At 52.4% G+C, this 13238-nt stretch overlaps 1 protein-coding gene across 1 annotated transcript; it reads right to left on the bottom strand.

Moving 5' to 3' along the window:
• Nucleotides 1-43: 43 nt before the first annotated feature.
• LOC103607832 (protein patched homolog 2) lies at nt 44-13064 on the bottom strand. The gene is made up of 19 exons (XM_008592300.1): nt 12881-13064; nt 12221-12413; nt 7212-7288; nt 6050-6171; nt 5620-5767; nt 5407-5538; nt 5162-5317; nt 4985-5077; nt 4495-4620; nt 4284-4402; nt 3829-4177; nt 3391-3703; nt 3156-3298; nt 2889-3069; nt 2479-2759; nt 2232-2369; nt 1171-1313; nt 993-1092; nt 44-606 (listed from the first exon to the last, which is right to left on the bottom strand). The coding sequence occupies exons 1-19, from the start codon at nt 12950-12952 to the stop codon at nt 340-342; spliced, it is 3153 nt and encodes a 1050-aa protein (XP_008590522.1). The 5' UTR covers nt 12953-13064; the 3' UTR covers nt 44-339.
• Nucleotides 13065-13238: the final 174 nt, after the last annotated feature.

The raw sequence follows: 13238 nt of genomic DNA, 5'->3' as shown, positions 1-13238 counted from the left end.
AGAGGATCCCTCAGGATTGGTATGCTGGGCAGGCAGCAGTGTGGGGTGGGAGGAGGGACAGCGCTGCACTGCAGCCTGAAATGCTGGCTTCCACCCCGACCTGGACACAGACACCAGCACACACAGATCTGTGTGCAAGGCTGCTCAGAGCCGATGGGTAGCTGTTCTGTATGGCTATCAGGGAGGTCTGTGATGGCTGAGTCAGGGGAGTGGATAAATATAGACAGACAGCAGCAGCAGCAGGGCCCTCAAAGGGTCTATCCTGCATTCAGTATCCACCCACTGCTTCCCAGTGACTTCATGGGGCCCAAACAGGGTCTCCAGGCTTCAACTGCTCTTTCACCCAGTGGCTGGACATGGTCCCGTAGAGCTGAGGTTAGCAGAGCCACTGGTAGCTGGGGTGGCAGCAGGGGACCAAGTGGACTCATCAGAGGCTGGGTGGATGTAGGCACCAGGCAGTGGAGGTGGGTGGAGGGCCACGGTCATGGAGGTAGTCACTCTGGTAAAGCTCTGGGGCAGGGTGGGGGACATCCCCCACGTGAGCCCACCTCCCCGCGGAGCTGGGGGCGTCAGGACCTCTGGGTTCTCCTTGTACATCTGTACCACCTGGGGAGAGACACCAGCCCCAGTGAGTCCCCTTTAGCACTTCCCTGGTGATCACCATGACTGCTGGGAAGCTGGGCCTCCAACAGGATTCAAGAGCTGACAAGCAATGGGATGTTGAGGCCTACGGCAAACCCTGCACCTTGTTCTGGATCCTAAAAGGCTAAGGTAGGTCCTATGAAGAAGCCAGGAGGGCTGAGGGGCAGGAGCATGGTGTCTAGGGAAAGGAGGAGGCTGCCACTTTCATCCAGTGGCACCTGTTGAGGAGAGCCCTTTTGAGCCAAACCCTGACTGTTGGACACTGAGGGCATTTTGTCCTGGCTCTGTCCCTTCCTTTGCCTGTCCCCATCCCATCCGCTGGGCTGCGAGCAGAGAGAGGGTGTGGTCACCTCTGGCGGGGGGCCCAGGATGGACAGCAGCACAGGCAGGAGCACAAGTCCATGGAGGAGGCCCAGGAGTGTGAGCACTGTCAGCACCATGAAGAAGTACCTGGGTGGGGGTGTGGAGTCAGCCTGGGCAGGCACTGAGGCCAGCGTGGGCAGGTTCTCACCCGCAGCCCTCCCCTACCTTACAATGAAGTCAAAGTTGGAACCAGCAAGCATGAGCACACCCAGCAACGTGGAGATGGCCCCATCGGTCACAGGGGCAAATGTATGCTCTAGGGCACAGGCAGCCCGCAGGTTTCGGCTACCCTGGGTGGTCAGGAAGCCCTGGAGGAACAGAGTGGTCCTGGAGCTGTTCCTTTGCCAACCATGGCCAGCTCACCCATGTCACCAGTGCTACTTATCTGTTCCCAGTGCTCACCCATGTGTTGGCCCACAGAAGGCTGGTGAACTGAGTTCCTGGGAATGGTCCAGGAAGCATGTTTGGGTCCACTTAAGTGACACTGAATGGATGTGTTTGGTGGGCTTAGACACACAGAGATGCCCAGAATAGGGGGGGCAGACTCTTGCCTATCACCTGATTTATAAATAAACATCCAGCTACCATCCCATTTCTCTGATCCCCTTCACAGTAAAACCATTCAAAATAATTGTTGGAAGCTGGCTGGTTAGAGTGTGGTGCTGATAACAGCAAGGTCAAGGGTTCAGATCCTTATACCAGCCAGCTGCCAAAATAATAATAATAATAATAATAGTTCTCATTTTCTCACCTTCCATTCTGTCCTTAACCCATTCCAGACAGGCCTTTGTCCCCTTCTCTCTACCGAAATGGCTTCTTATTTGTTTACTTGTTTATTGTCTATCTCTACCCCCTAGAATATAAGCTTGTCAAGGGTTCAGATCCTTATACCAGCCAGCTGCCAAAATAATAATAATAATAATAATAGTTTGTTCTCATTTTCTCACCTTCCATTCTGTCCTTAACCCATTCCAGACAGGCCTTTGTTCCCTTCTCTCTACCGAAATGGCTTCTTATTTGTTTACTTGTTTATTGTCTATCTCTACCCCCTAGAATAAAAGCTCCTTGAAGGTAAAGACTGTTCTCCAACCAGCCACCAAAAAAAAAAAAATACTGTATTGCTATTACATCTCTAGTTCTTAAACAGTACATAGCACATAGAAGATTCTTGAACCACATTTGTTGAATACTGAGTCAGCTGACCCATCCCTCCCCCAGCTGCTCACCAGAGCCACGTGCACTGTGAACTCGACACCAATGCCTACGGAGGCCACGAGGATCACCACGGGGATGGCGCTCAGTTTGATGCCCAGGAAACCCATGATACCAAAGAGCTCCATGGTCATCATCGCCAGGACCAGCACCTGGGGAGGGCAGGACTCACCCAGGGTTCCTGACAGGAGGGATGATGGGCTGGGCAGGGAAGGGTGGGAGTGCCACTGGTTCTCTGACTCCACCCCTTCAAGTACTCACTATGAGGCCAGCTGTCCAGGGGTTGAGTAGCAGCAGGGCACAGACGAGGAAAGTGCATACCAGCAGGATGCAGACAGCCAGCAGGAAGCAGTGCCGCAGACCCAGATACTGCTCCCAGAAGAGGAAGGGGGAGCCACTGGGGTAGGCATGCACCCCAGCCTGGCCTGCCTCTGCGCACGCTGCCCGGGCCCCCTTGATGGCTTCCACAAAGTCTGCAGTCTTCTGGAGGCCGCGCAGCAGGAAGGGGAACTGGGAAAACTCCAGGGGCTGGGCTGCCGGGACTGCAGAGAGGAGGGGAGAACAGCAAGAGGGAAGGGGCGAGTGAGCACAGGGAACAGCAGGCAGGGTCTCAGGGGCAGGGACTGTGCGGGCTGAGGCTGAGGCTCTTGCTGAGCTCCCCCAGGACTCACTGCGAAGATTCTCTCCGGTGGTATCGTATTTGTCATGCAGCCATTCAGGAGGTGGGGGGTAGAAGTTGGCTTGTGAGGCTGCCAGACCTAGGGGGTCACTGCTCACCCACACAGTGAGCCCCACGTAGAAGAGCTCTGGTGGAATCAGTCCTTCCTTGTCCACCAGCTTCCTTGTGGTCAACTGCAGAAGCAGAGAAGGCTGAAAGCCTGGGCCCAGGAGGCCTGGAGCCCCTCTGCGCTCCCTGACCATTCTAGCCTTCCCCCAACCTGGCTGAAATCCAGAGGCTCCTGGGCGTCCCCGGTCTGGATCAGCAGCTTGTAGGCCAGGGCCCCGTCCTCAGAGCCATTGCGGTATGAGTGGCGTGTAATGCGCCCAGAAGCCCAGTCCTGGTCAAATGCAGCCTGGATTCCTGGGGGAGAACAGGACAGGGTACAGTTAGCCTGCAGCCCCAGGGGGCTTCTCCTTGCAGCACCCCTCCCTACTGGTCTCATTGTCTCTCACCCTGTAGCCAGTTGCGGTAATAGTGCAGCCAGGTGCGAGGTGCCTGGGTGGCAGGTGGGGGCAGCACGGCCTTGAGGGAACTGAAGCGCTGGTGCAGATCAAAGAGGGCACGTTGGGAGTGGGCGTAGTCAAAGCCTCCCTGGGTCACCAGGGCCACCTCGTACAGGGAGAAGTACCTGAGCTGGGTGCTCAGGAAGGCATGCTCCTTGGTGCCCCGAGGCACCACATCTGTCAAGGCCAGTCCGTCCTGCACCAAAGTGGCTCCATAGAGGCTCAGGCCCAGAAGAGCCCCAAAGAGCACCAGCACCAGGGCCTGTGGGAAGTGGCAACTAAGCCGGAGGCCCAGACTGCACTCCAGCCCTCAGGTGGGGGCCAGGTCCTCTGCCCTTCTTGGGGCCCAGAAACACTAAGCCTCTGCCTTGCCCCACCCAGTCTTACCTTGGCCTGTGACTGGAGCAGCAAGGGTGCAAATTGATAGCGGGCGAAATGGGCAAGATTCCAGCGGGCACAGGGCAGGGACTTGCAGGCTGCCTTCTGCCTTGTCCCCTCCTCCTGGACTAGAAGGTCCCGTGTGGACCCTCCAGGGCTGAAGAGCTCAGAGTCCAGTGGGTCAGGAGGTGGGGGCACCAGGTGGGTTTGGGGAGGCAGGATGGTGACCACATGCTGGTTGCTGGCTTCACAGCAGGTAAAGGCTTGAACTGTGGTCGTCAGGTGGGCAATGCCTACTGGTACTGTCCTATCTCCCAGCTCCTGAGGCAGAATCTGAATCACTCGAGCAGAGCAGGGACTGGAAGAGGCAGAGTGGATGACAAGTCTATGCCTTGAAGTGCTGGTGAGAGAATAAGCTGGGGTGGGGTCAAGTGAAGAAGGGAATGGGGGTATAGGGATGGTACCTAGAGAAGCAGCAGAGCACATCAAGGCGCTGGCAGTGGCGCCGGTGCAGGTCCAGGCTGAGAACAGCCGGGAAGACAAACATCACAGCTGCAAAGTTGCAGCCCACCACGATAGCTGCCTGGGGGATGGACAGGAGGGGCACAAAGGCTGGATGACACACACCTCCAGCTCTGCCTCCACCCTGAGCCCGCCCAGTTTGTGTGGCCTCACCTGCAGGGAGAAGGCCCGTAGTGCAGGGATGGGAACTAGGGCAGCCATGAAAAAGGCAACCATGTTGTTGATGGATGTGAGTGCAACACTGGTGCCCATGCGCTGCAGACACTCTCCTGTGCGTTCCTGCCAGGACAGAGTGGGGACATGCCCTCAGGTCACAGAGGAGGGGGGCCTAGGGTCCTCAAGATAGAGTGAAGGGGAGGCTCAGGAACTTGGGATGGCAGAGGTGGGCAATAATAGCACAGCAGCTAACATTTACTGAGTACCACATATGTGTCTTGCACTGTTCTAAGCACTCAAGGTGAAATATCTCATGGACTTCACAACCACCCTTAGACCACAAGCACTATTATTACCCCCCTTTTCAGATGCGAAAACTGAGGCACAGAGAGGTTAATTGGCAGCTCAAACTTATTCAAATCAAGAGGCTCCTAACCACTATGCTGATCTGCCTTATATGAACCCAGGCTGGAGGATGAGGCCTCACCTGGAGAGGGGTGCCAGGTGGAGCCTCTGTGAAGGCATGCGCCAGTAGGAATATGTCATCCACGCCGATGCCCAGTGCCAAGAAGGGTAGCACCTGGAGAGGCAGAGGGGTTGGCAGCTGGAGGACCTGTGCAGCCTGGCAGTGACACCCAAAGTCTGCCCTGCAGTCCTGGTGTACCTGGGTAGTGGCAGCATTGAAGGTGATGCCGAGCAGGGCACAGAGCCCAAGGCCTGAGGCCACTGCCAAAGCCACCAGCAACACCCCGGCAAGGCCTACAGCACCCTGGGACTTGGCACAGTCCCACCGCAGCATTGTCACGCAGGCATAGGCCAGCTGTGGGGAGAGAGGGCTCAATCTTGGACAGGGGCTCCCAGAGTGGGCACTGCGTAGAGGAGGGAACAAGGTGCCAGGGCAAGACCCACCATGAGCAGATAGCCTCCCACCACACGGGCAGCACTGACTTCAGAGAATGCGTGCAGGATGTCATCCAGAGTGGTGGAGGAGAAGGCGTGGATCTGCTGGGATGCATTCTCAGGTAGGGCCTCTTGGGCCAGCTGGAGAGACAGGGTGGATCTGAGGGGGTGGGAGAAGGGAATGGCCTCAAGGTACCCCTCCTTGTCCTTGTCCACACTGACCTGCACAAAGCGCCGCTGCCAGGCCTGCAGCACTGTGCTGGCCTGCTCCTCACTCCAGCCAATGTCATGTGTCTGGTAGTCACCCCGGAAGTGTTCATACAGCTGGCGTGGACTCATCAGCAGGAAGGTGCTCTGCAGGGCTTCTGCCCTGGTGTGGGTGCAGGCAAATTAGGGGTCAGAGCTGGCCCAAGCACCAGGTGGTTGTGCACGGGGCTTTTGCCAAAACTACTTTGCATTAGAGGGTGGATTTCCATGTACCAGTCCCCTGCTCTGCAGGGCTTCTGCCCTGGTGTGGGTGCAGGCAAATTAGGGGTCAGAGCTGGCCCAAACACCAGGTGGTTGTGCACGGGGCTTTTGCCAAAACTACTTTGCATTAGAGGGTGGATTTCCATGTACCAGTCCCTTCGCCAACTCCCTGGGGAGGCCCTACCTCAGCAGCTGTCCTTGGGGGTCTCTGGCCATGCCTCCCAGCAGCAATTCCTCCTGCCAGTGCATGAATTTGTGGGAGAAGCCATGGCAGCCCCCACTCAGCTCCTGAGCCACATTGGGAGCCTGGAGGGGGACAGAGACGGGGTTTGATACTTAAGGCCCTGGCGTGGATAACTGGGTGTACCTGGGCTTGTACCTCCAGGAACCATGCCCCCTGTGGAGCTCAGTAAGCCTGAAGTATAGATAACTATTCTCCTGAGCCTCTTTCCTACTCCGAAAGAGTGAATAGCCACTGTCCTGCAGATAGGAGGCCACGAGAGGGAGCAGAGGCCTGGAAATATGCTGCTGGGAGGACCTGGCATAACTTGGGTGGGTTTTGGAAAAAGTACCACATTCACAGGGCCACACAGACATTTGGGAAACAAGGTATATTTGTGCTTAGCTCTTTTGTTCTTAGTTTCTTTGTACAAGTCTATTTTGATAAGTCCAGCCTTGTTTGGGCTTACAAGAGGAAAAAGGGGTTCATATGCTACTTGAGGGTTCCTTAGGAGAACTGAACGAGAATGGAATACTCACGCCGAGGGTTGCGATCCCGTTGCCGGTCCCCGGTCCGGTGCGGGGGCAACACTGAGGGTTGCGATCCATTGCCGGACACGGAAAAAGACAAAAGACAAAAAAAAAAAAAAAGAAGAAAAAAGAATCAGCATGAGATGGGCCTGGGCTGGGGGCTAGGGTTATGGGGGCATCTTGGTAAGAGAGCCCTCACTTGATCCCTCTCTTCTCTGGTGGGGAGGACAAGGACGGACAACAGGGGACAAAAGGGAGGCTGCCATTGAGAGGGTATCCTACAAAACAGGTATAGGGTTGGGGCTGGTTCTTAGTTCAGGCTGCCCTGGGCAGTGATTTATATCCACATACCTTTCTGCAAACTGCTCTGGGAAGAGGGCAGGGATGGGAGTGCCTGGTAATAATGGGCCCTGCAGTTGCATGAGCAAGGGGGAGGCCCAGACAGTCTTTCAGCATGATGCTCCCTCTCAGGCAAGAAGTACATGGGATCAGTCTATGTACCCTGGTTGAGGTGAAATTAAACTGGACCAAGGGGAAGGAGGGGTCCAGATTCATTTCAGCAGCCTCAATGTCCAGATCACAGGGAGTCCCAGTACCAGGCCTGCCTTAGTCTCCTTGATCTTAGTGTCTCTCAAGTCCTGCACTGTGCTGGCCATGGAGTCATGCTCTATAACTAGGGCCGGGGGAGGGAGGAACCTGTGGGGGAATATGACCTAACTATGGTATGGAGGAGGATGAGGGCCAGAGCCAAACCTACCCCTGGAGGCTTTGTGGATTTGGTCCAGTCTCAGACCCAATTCTGCTCCCACCTATTGGGGTGGGGGGGTTCCCTGTTTGGTCACTAACACCCCGGGACCCACATGTACTGCTTCTCTGAGACTCTAGCCCTACCTGGGATCATCATGCTCCCCGATCTCTTTTTCAAATCCACATAATCTCCTCACTCATGAGAACCCCCCAACAGATTTACGCATATACTCCCATCCTCCTACCCACATCACATTCCTGGCCCTCCCCTCATGAACAGTCTTGCACAGTTATCCTGCCTTCCCTTCCCTGTCTAATTCCACCTACTCTTTTTCTTCCTTCCCTGACTCTTCCCTATGCCCCATTTCTTTCCCAGGCCTGTACTGCAGTGTTTATTTTAGCAGGCTTAGGCCAGAGGCTGCCACTTGAAGGGAAAGGAGGGGAGGACAGAGATAAGCTCCCCATAGTGAGTTTGCTGTGGGGAAGGAGACATTGGAGAAGGAAGGAACCCAGAGAGATCTGCTAAGAAAGCAAGAGAAAGAAACACTGACAATTTAAAACATAACACCAAAGAGAATAAAGAATCTTCAGGATGAAAAATGGGGAAAAGAAAAAAATAAACCTCAGCTGACAACAATGATGACAGAAATAAGGACAGAAGAACTGGGATGTATTGTGCAGGCAGGAAGACACAGGCTCTGTACAGACCTGACTTTGAGTCTTGGCTATGATACCCTTAGTCTGTGCCTTGGGCAAATTACTTACTCTCTCTGAGCCTCGATTTCCTTATGTGTAAATTGGAGACAGTCCCTACCTTGGCAGAATTAGAATCAATGTAGGCAAAGTACTTAGGAAATTGCCTGGCACATAGTGAGTACAGATATGAAGTTGTTATTCAATGGTTGCCGGGAGAGAAAAAATGTACCAGAAAAAGAGAAAGAACTGGAGGAAAAAAGACTGTAGGTGAGTGGGGAGGAAATAGAATAGTGGAAGGAGAACACTGAAATCAAAACATTTGTTAAAAACTTTTGTGCCTTCAAAGAAATGATAAATGTTTGACATAATGGGGGAAAAAAACTCAGTGGTTGCCAGGGTTTCAGGGAAGGAGGGAAGTACAGAGGGAGGGATGAATAGGTGGAGCACAGAGGATTTTCAGGGCAGTGAAGCTATTCTGTGTGATACTGTGATAGTGAATACACATTATGCATTTGGCAGAAACCATAGAACTATACAACACAAATAGGGAAGACTAATGTAAACCAAATTAATAATAACAGGTCAATATTGGTTCATAATTGTAACAAATGTACCACTCTAATGTAACATGTTAATAATAGGAGAAACTATATATATGGGGGGGGGGGGTAATAGGAACTTCCTGTATTTTCTTTCCTTTTTCTTTTGGTGGCTGGCCCATATGGGAATCCAAATCCCTGACCCTGGTGTTACAACACTATGCTCTAACCAACTAAGCTAACTTGCCAGGCCTTACTTTCTGCTCAATTTCTCTGTAGACCTAAAACTTCTATAAAATTAAGGCCAATTGGGCCGGCCCGTGGCTCACTCGGTAGAGTGCGGTGCTGGTAACACCAAGGCCGCGGGTTCGGATCCTATATAGGGATGGCCGGTTTGCTCACTGGCTGAGCGTGGTGCTGACAACACCAAGCCAAGGGTTGAGATCCCCTTACCGGTCATCTTTAAAAAAAAAAATTAAGGCCAGTTACTTAGGGAAAACAAACAAACGAAAATAACCTTTGTGTCTTTATAAAAGGGAAAATATAACTGGTTAACTAACATGGAAAAAGAGTCCACTTTATAATCTTATAAATGGCAGATTAAAACAGCAACAAGTTACCATCTATCAAATTAGCAAAAATTTAAAAATTGATAGCACTCATTGCTAGTTTACAGGAATATACTCTAATTTGCCATGGGAATGTAATTTGGTAGGTACACTATTTGGGGGAAAGCAATACTGCAATGTGTATGCTCATAATCTTTGGTCTAGAAATTTCACATGTAAGGGCCTATAAATTATTGTAGGGTCTCAGGCTTTCTCTGAGTGAAATAGGAGTGCGTCATGGTAGGCTTTGAGCAGAGTGAAATAATCTGATTTTTTCATCTCCTAAGAATGTATTCTGGAGCCAAGTAAGAGTTGGTCAGGGGAATGCAGGAAGAGGTTCTGGACCAAGAGAATGAAGGGAACTGTCAAAGGCTCAGGGTTTTGGTACTACTAAAAGTGTGCCATGGAGGAGCTGGCGACAGTGCTGGAGAAGCAACTGAGTCAGATTACAGAGGGCCTAGAATGTGTGCTATGGAGCTTAAACTTGATTCTGGAGACTCCAAAGAATCTGGTAGAATTTGGTGGAAGGGCTCTAAGCTCGACTTGGCCAGATTTAGATACACCACAGGGGGGCGGTGTGGAGGCAGATTTGAAGGTGAGGCTGACAGCTCTTTCATCTCTCTTGTTTCTAACAGACCCTGACTTTGTTGGCCATCCTCTGAAAGGCCTAGTGATTAAGGACAGCTTGGTTCCTCCCCAGCATCAGAGGGTAACACTTGATTAGTCTAAGAAGGCAATCACAGTAATTCTACTGCCTTTGCCAAGTGAAGGATTTAGTTATAGGATGCTACACAGTTTTTGCCAAAGAGACCAAATGGGAAGTTGGCTGGGAGGCTTCTGGTAAATTTTATCTCACTTTCAGAAAGGGATGCAAGACAGGAATGACCTTCCTTTTTCTGCCACTGCAGCAGCCACCTTGGGGTAAGCCATAGGATAAAAGTCCAGTATGCTGAAGATGGCAGAGGAGAAAGACAGGAAGAACCTGGGTCCTTGGCTGATTCCATGGGCTGCTCAATTAAGCATCCTGGAGTTCCTACCGCCAGACTTCTTGTTACAAAGGATAGTAAATCAATCTTCTTCCTTCCTCCCTCCCTCCTCTCTTTTCTTCTTCTTTCATGTCTGTACGTGGGATCCGAACCCTCAGCGGGAGCGCCTCCGCGCTTCCCAAGCGGCGCACTGTAGCAGTGCCCCACCGGGCCAGCCCTATAATTTTTATTTTAAAGAACAATCTACCTCTGAGCCCTTTAGCTTTAAAGTTGACTGGGAAAGACAAACAAGTCACATTCCAAGTCTCATCATGGCAAAGCTGGGGAGGACCCTGAACTCTGGCCCAGAACTCAGCCAATGTCCTGTTTCTTCCTCTGCTTTCTGTATTAGCAAAACGGAAAAGGAACAGAGAACTCCTCTCAGTCCTCACCTTGATCAGCTCCTCACTGCCTAGGGCACTGAGGGAGAAGCCTCAACTACAGAGAAGGCTCAGCTGTAGATCTACAGAGAAAAGATCACTGTTTTTACCTCACTCCCAGCCAATAAAGGACAGAGCGCTATTCTGAAATAAAGGAAAAAAGCCTAGGAGTTAAACACCCTCCCCCAGACAACAGCAAAAACTTGATGGTGTCTATCCTCTCCTGTGCTGGAGTGCAGGAGAGAGGATGAGAAAACATGGAGGTTCAAACAGTGTTTAGACAGGGAAGATCTGGGGAATGGGGAAAGAGGAATGGGAGGGAGACTGCCTCTGTTGTGGAAGGAAATCCAAGAGTCATTTGGGACCACCCAGGCAGCGGTGGTGTGGGTGGGGGTATGTGTATGTGCGTGCATACACATGTGTGTTCTGGGGCTGGGGGCAGGCAGGCACAGAGAAACATCTGCTCTGGACCCTAGGGCTGTCCTAGAGTGTGAATGGATGAAAGAGCCTGCAGAGGGCTAGAGAGTAGGGTGGAGATGAAGTATGGGAGACCACAAGGCAGGCAGGCTCTAGGAAACATCTGCTCTGGATCCGAGGACTAGCCAGCATTTGAAATAATTTAAGGGTGTGAAACTCCAATCTGGCCCCTGGCTTTGGGCATGAGCCAGGGCTGGAGGAGGTCTAGGGGAGCCCAAAAATGCAAATTTCCCAGGAAAGAACAGAGTGGAGTTTGCTTCTGCCAAAGGCTGCCATGTGAAACCAGGCTTCAGGAAAGAACAGAGTCATGCTGAAATTATTAATAAGAAATCATTTTTGTCCATTAGGAAGTGAGGATTTGATCCCATCTGACCCTTCCTGTTGCCTCAAAGTGCAGATTCTGTACTGCTTTTCCACTAAATGGTTGCAGGGGACCTGGATGCATAAGTCCTCTCATCTGGAGGTCAGATGATTTACTCAGTTTCTCTAGCTTTCTAGTCCTAATTTCTCTGATTCTCCTGGTCAGAAGTGATCTTTCCCTCCTTTTCTTATACAATATAGTCATATTCTGTTTAGTATTATATTATAGCTATCCCAGCACATATTTTACTTTCCTTGCTACTGAAAGATAGGTCTTGTTTTAGTTGTCTTTTAAACAAACCCTGCTGCTGCACAGTCAAAAATACACATAGAAGGTTGGCAATAAATGATACATAAATACATATAATTATAGATGAATATATATACACATATATTTTTAAAAGATGACCGGTAATGGGATCTTAACCCTTGACTTGGTGTTGTCAGCACCACGCTCTCCCAAGTGAGCTAACCGGCCATGCCTATATGTGGATCCGAACCCGTGGCCTTGGTGTTATCAGCACCACACTCTCCCAAGTGAGCCATGGGCCGGCCCTCTAGATGAATATTTTATATACCTATTCATAGGACTCCACCATCTGCAGATGTCCATTTACAGGTGTGGGAGGGAGCAGTGCTTCCAGATGCCCAGGTGCACAGGTTCTGTTTGGCATACACCCCACCAGGCCTACTACGGCTCAGTAGCCAGCTCTTCACCCTGTTGTCTTGGGCTCACCATATCCAAGCAGCTATAGCCAGTGTCCACAACTCACCTTCTACCCAGAGTTGTTCCAGGTCTGTCTCAATAATGGCCACACGGAGACCCAGTGCCAGGGCCCCAAGGGCCAACAGTCCCAGGAAGAGCACTTTGCCACAGTGTCTCTGGATCCCACAGCCCAGAGAGAAGAGCAGGCCCTGGAAGTAAGCACGAAGGCAGAGTGGAGCCTTCAGGCTCCCAGCTAGGATCTGGGATGGAAAGAGAAGGGTTAACCAAGCATCACTGTAACAATGCATGAAATCCTTCCTTTCTCTCCCTGTATACCCTCTGCCAAGCCCTAGCTGCTTGATTTCTGGATGCAGGACAGGGAGCACCTACACAGACACAAGCCCAAACTTGGAAAAAGATTTAACTACCCCCCACCTCCACCTCACCCCGAGAAAGACATACACCCTTTTCTGAGAGTAGGATACATATATACACACACCTGTTGTCAGGTGGATCCAGAGGTGAACCCACAGACACACTCACTCTTACTGGCCAGGTGTCTAGGAGACACAGACACACACACAGCTTGTCTGGTCATGCTAACTTTCCTCTGTTTTCTAACACACTCGGTGACACACAGCAGACACTTAAAGACATCACACCTTGAAGAGGCCCGAGTGACAGACCTGGCCCCACTCTTCCTTCCTCTAGCGTTCCCTCTACTCACCTGGGGTCCTGTGGATCGATCTGGAGGTGTGTAGCCCGGGGGCAGCTCCCCGAGGGGCGGCGGCTGAGCCATGCTGGCGGAGATGGGGGGCGCAGGCGCCCCAACCCACGTTATCTGGGCGCCCCCATAGGCTGGCCTGGCCCTCCTGTACCGCCGGGCCCCGCGTGGGGATTCAGTGGGGACCACGAAAGCGTGGGCGTGAGACTGTGGGGTGCAGGCGTGCGGCGGCGGCCGGGAGGGCGGAGTGCAGGGCGGTGCGGGCCGGGGCGCGGCGGGCCGTGGGGCGCGGCGGCCGGAGGAGGGGATCCCGGGGGCCCGGCGCGGCTCCACGGGGGGCCGGCCGGGGCCGGGCGGGGGC

This window comes from Galeopterus variegatus, unplaced genomic scaffold (genome assembly GCF_000696425.1).
Source record: "Galeopterus variegatus unplaced genomic scaffold, G_variegatus-3.0.2 Scaffold7760, whole genome shotgun sequence".
Lineage (NCBI taxonomy): Eukaryota > Metazoa > Chordata > Mammalia > Dermoptera > Cynocephalidae > Galeopterus > Galeopterus variegatus.
The sequence above is the reverse complement of the archived record's forward strand: the minus strand, read 5'-3'. Positions and strand labels throughout refer to the sequence as shown.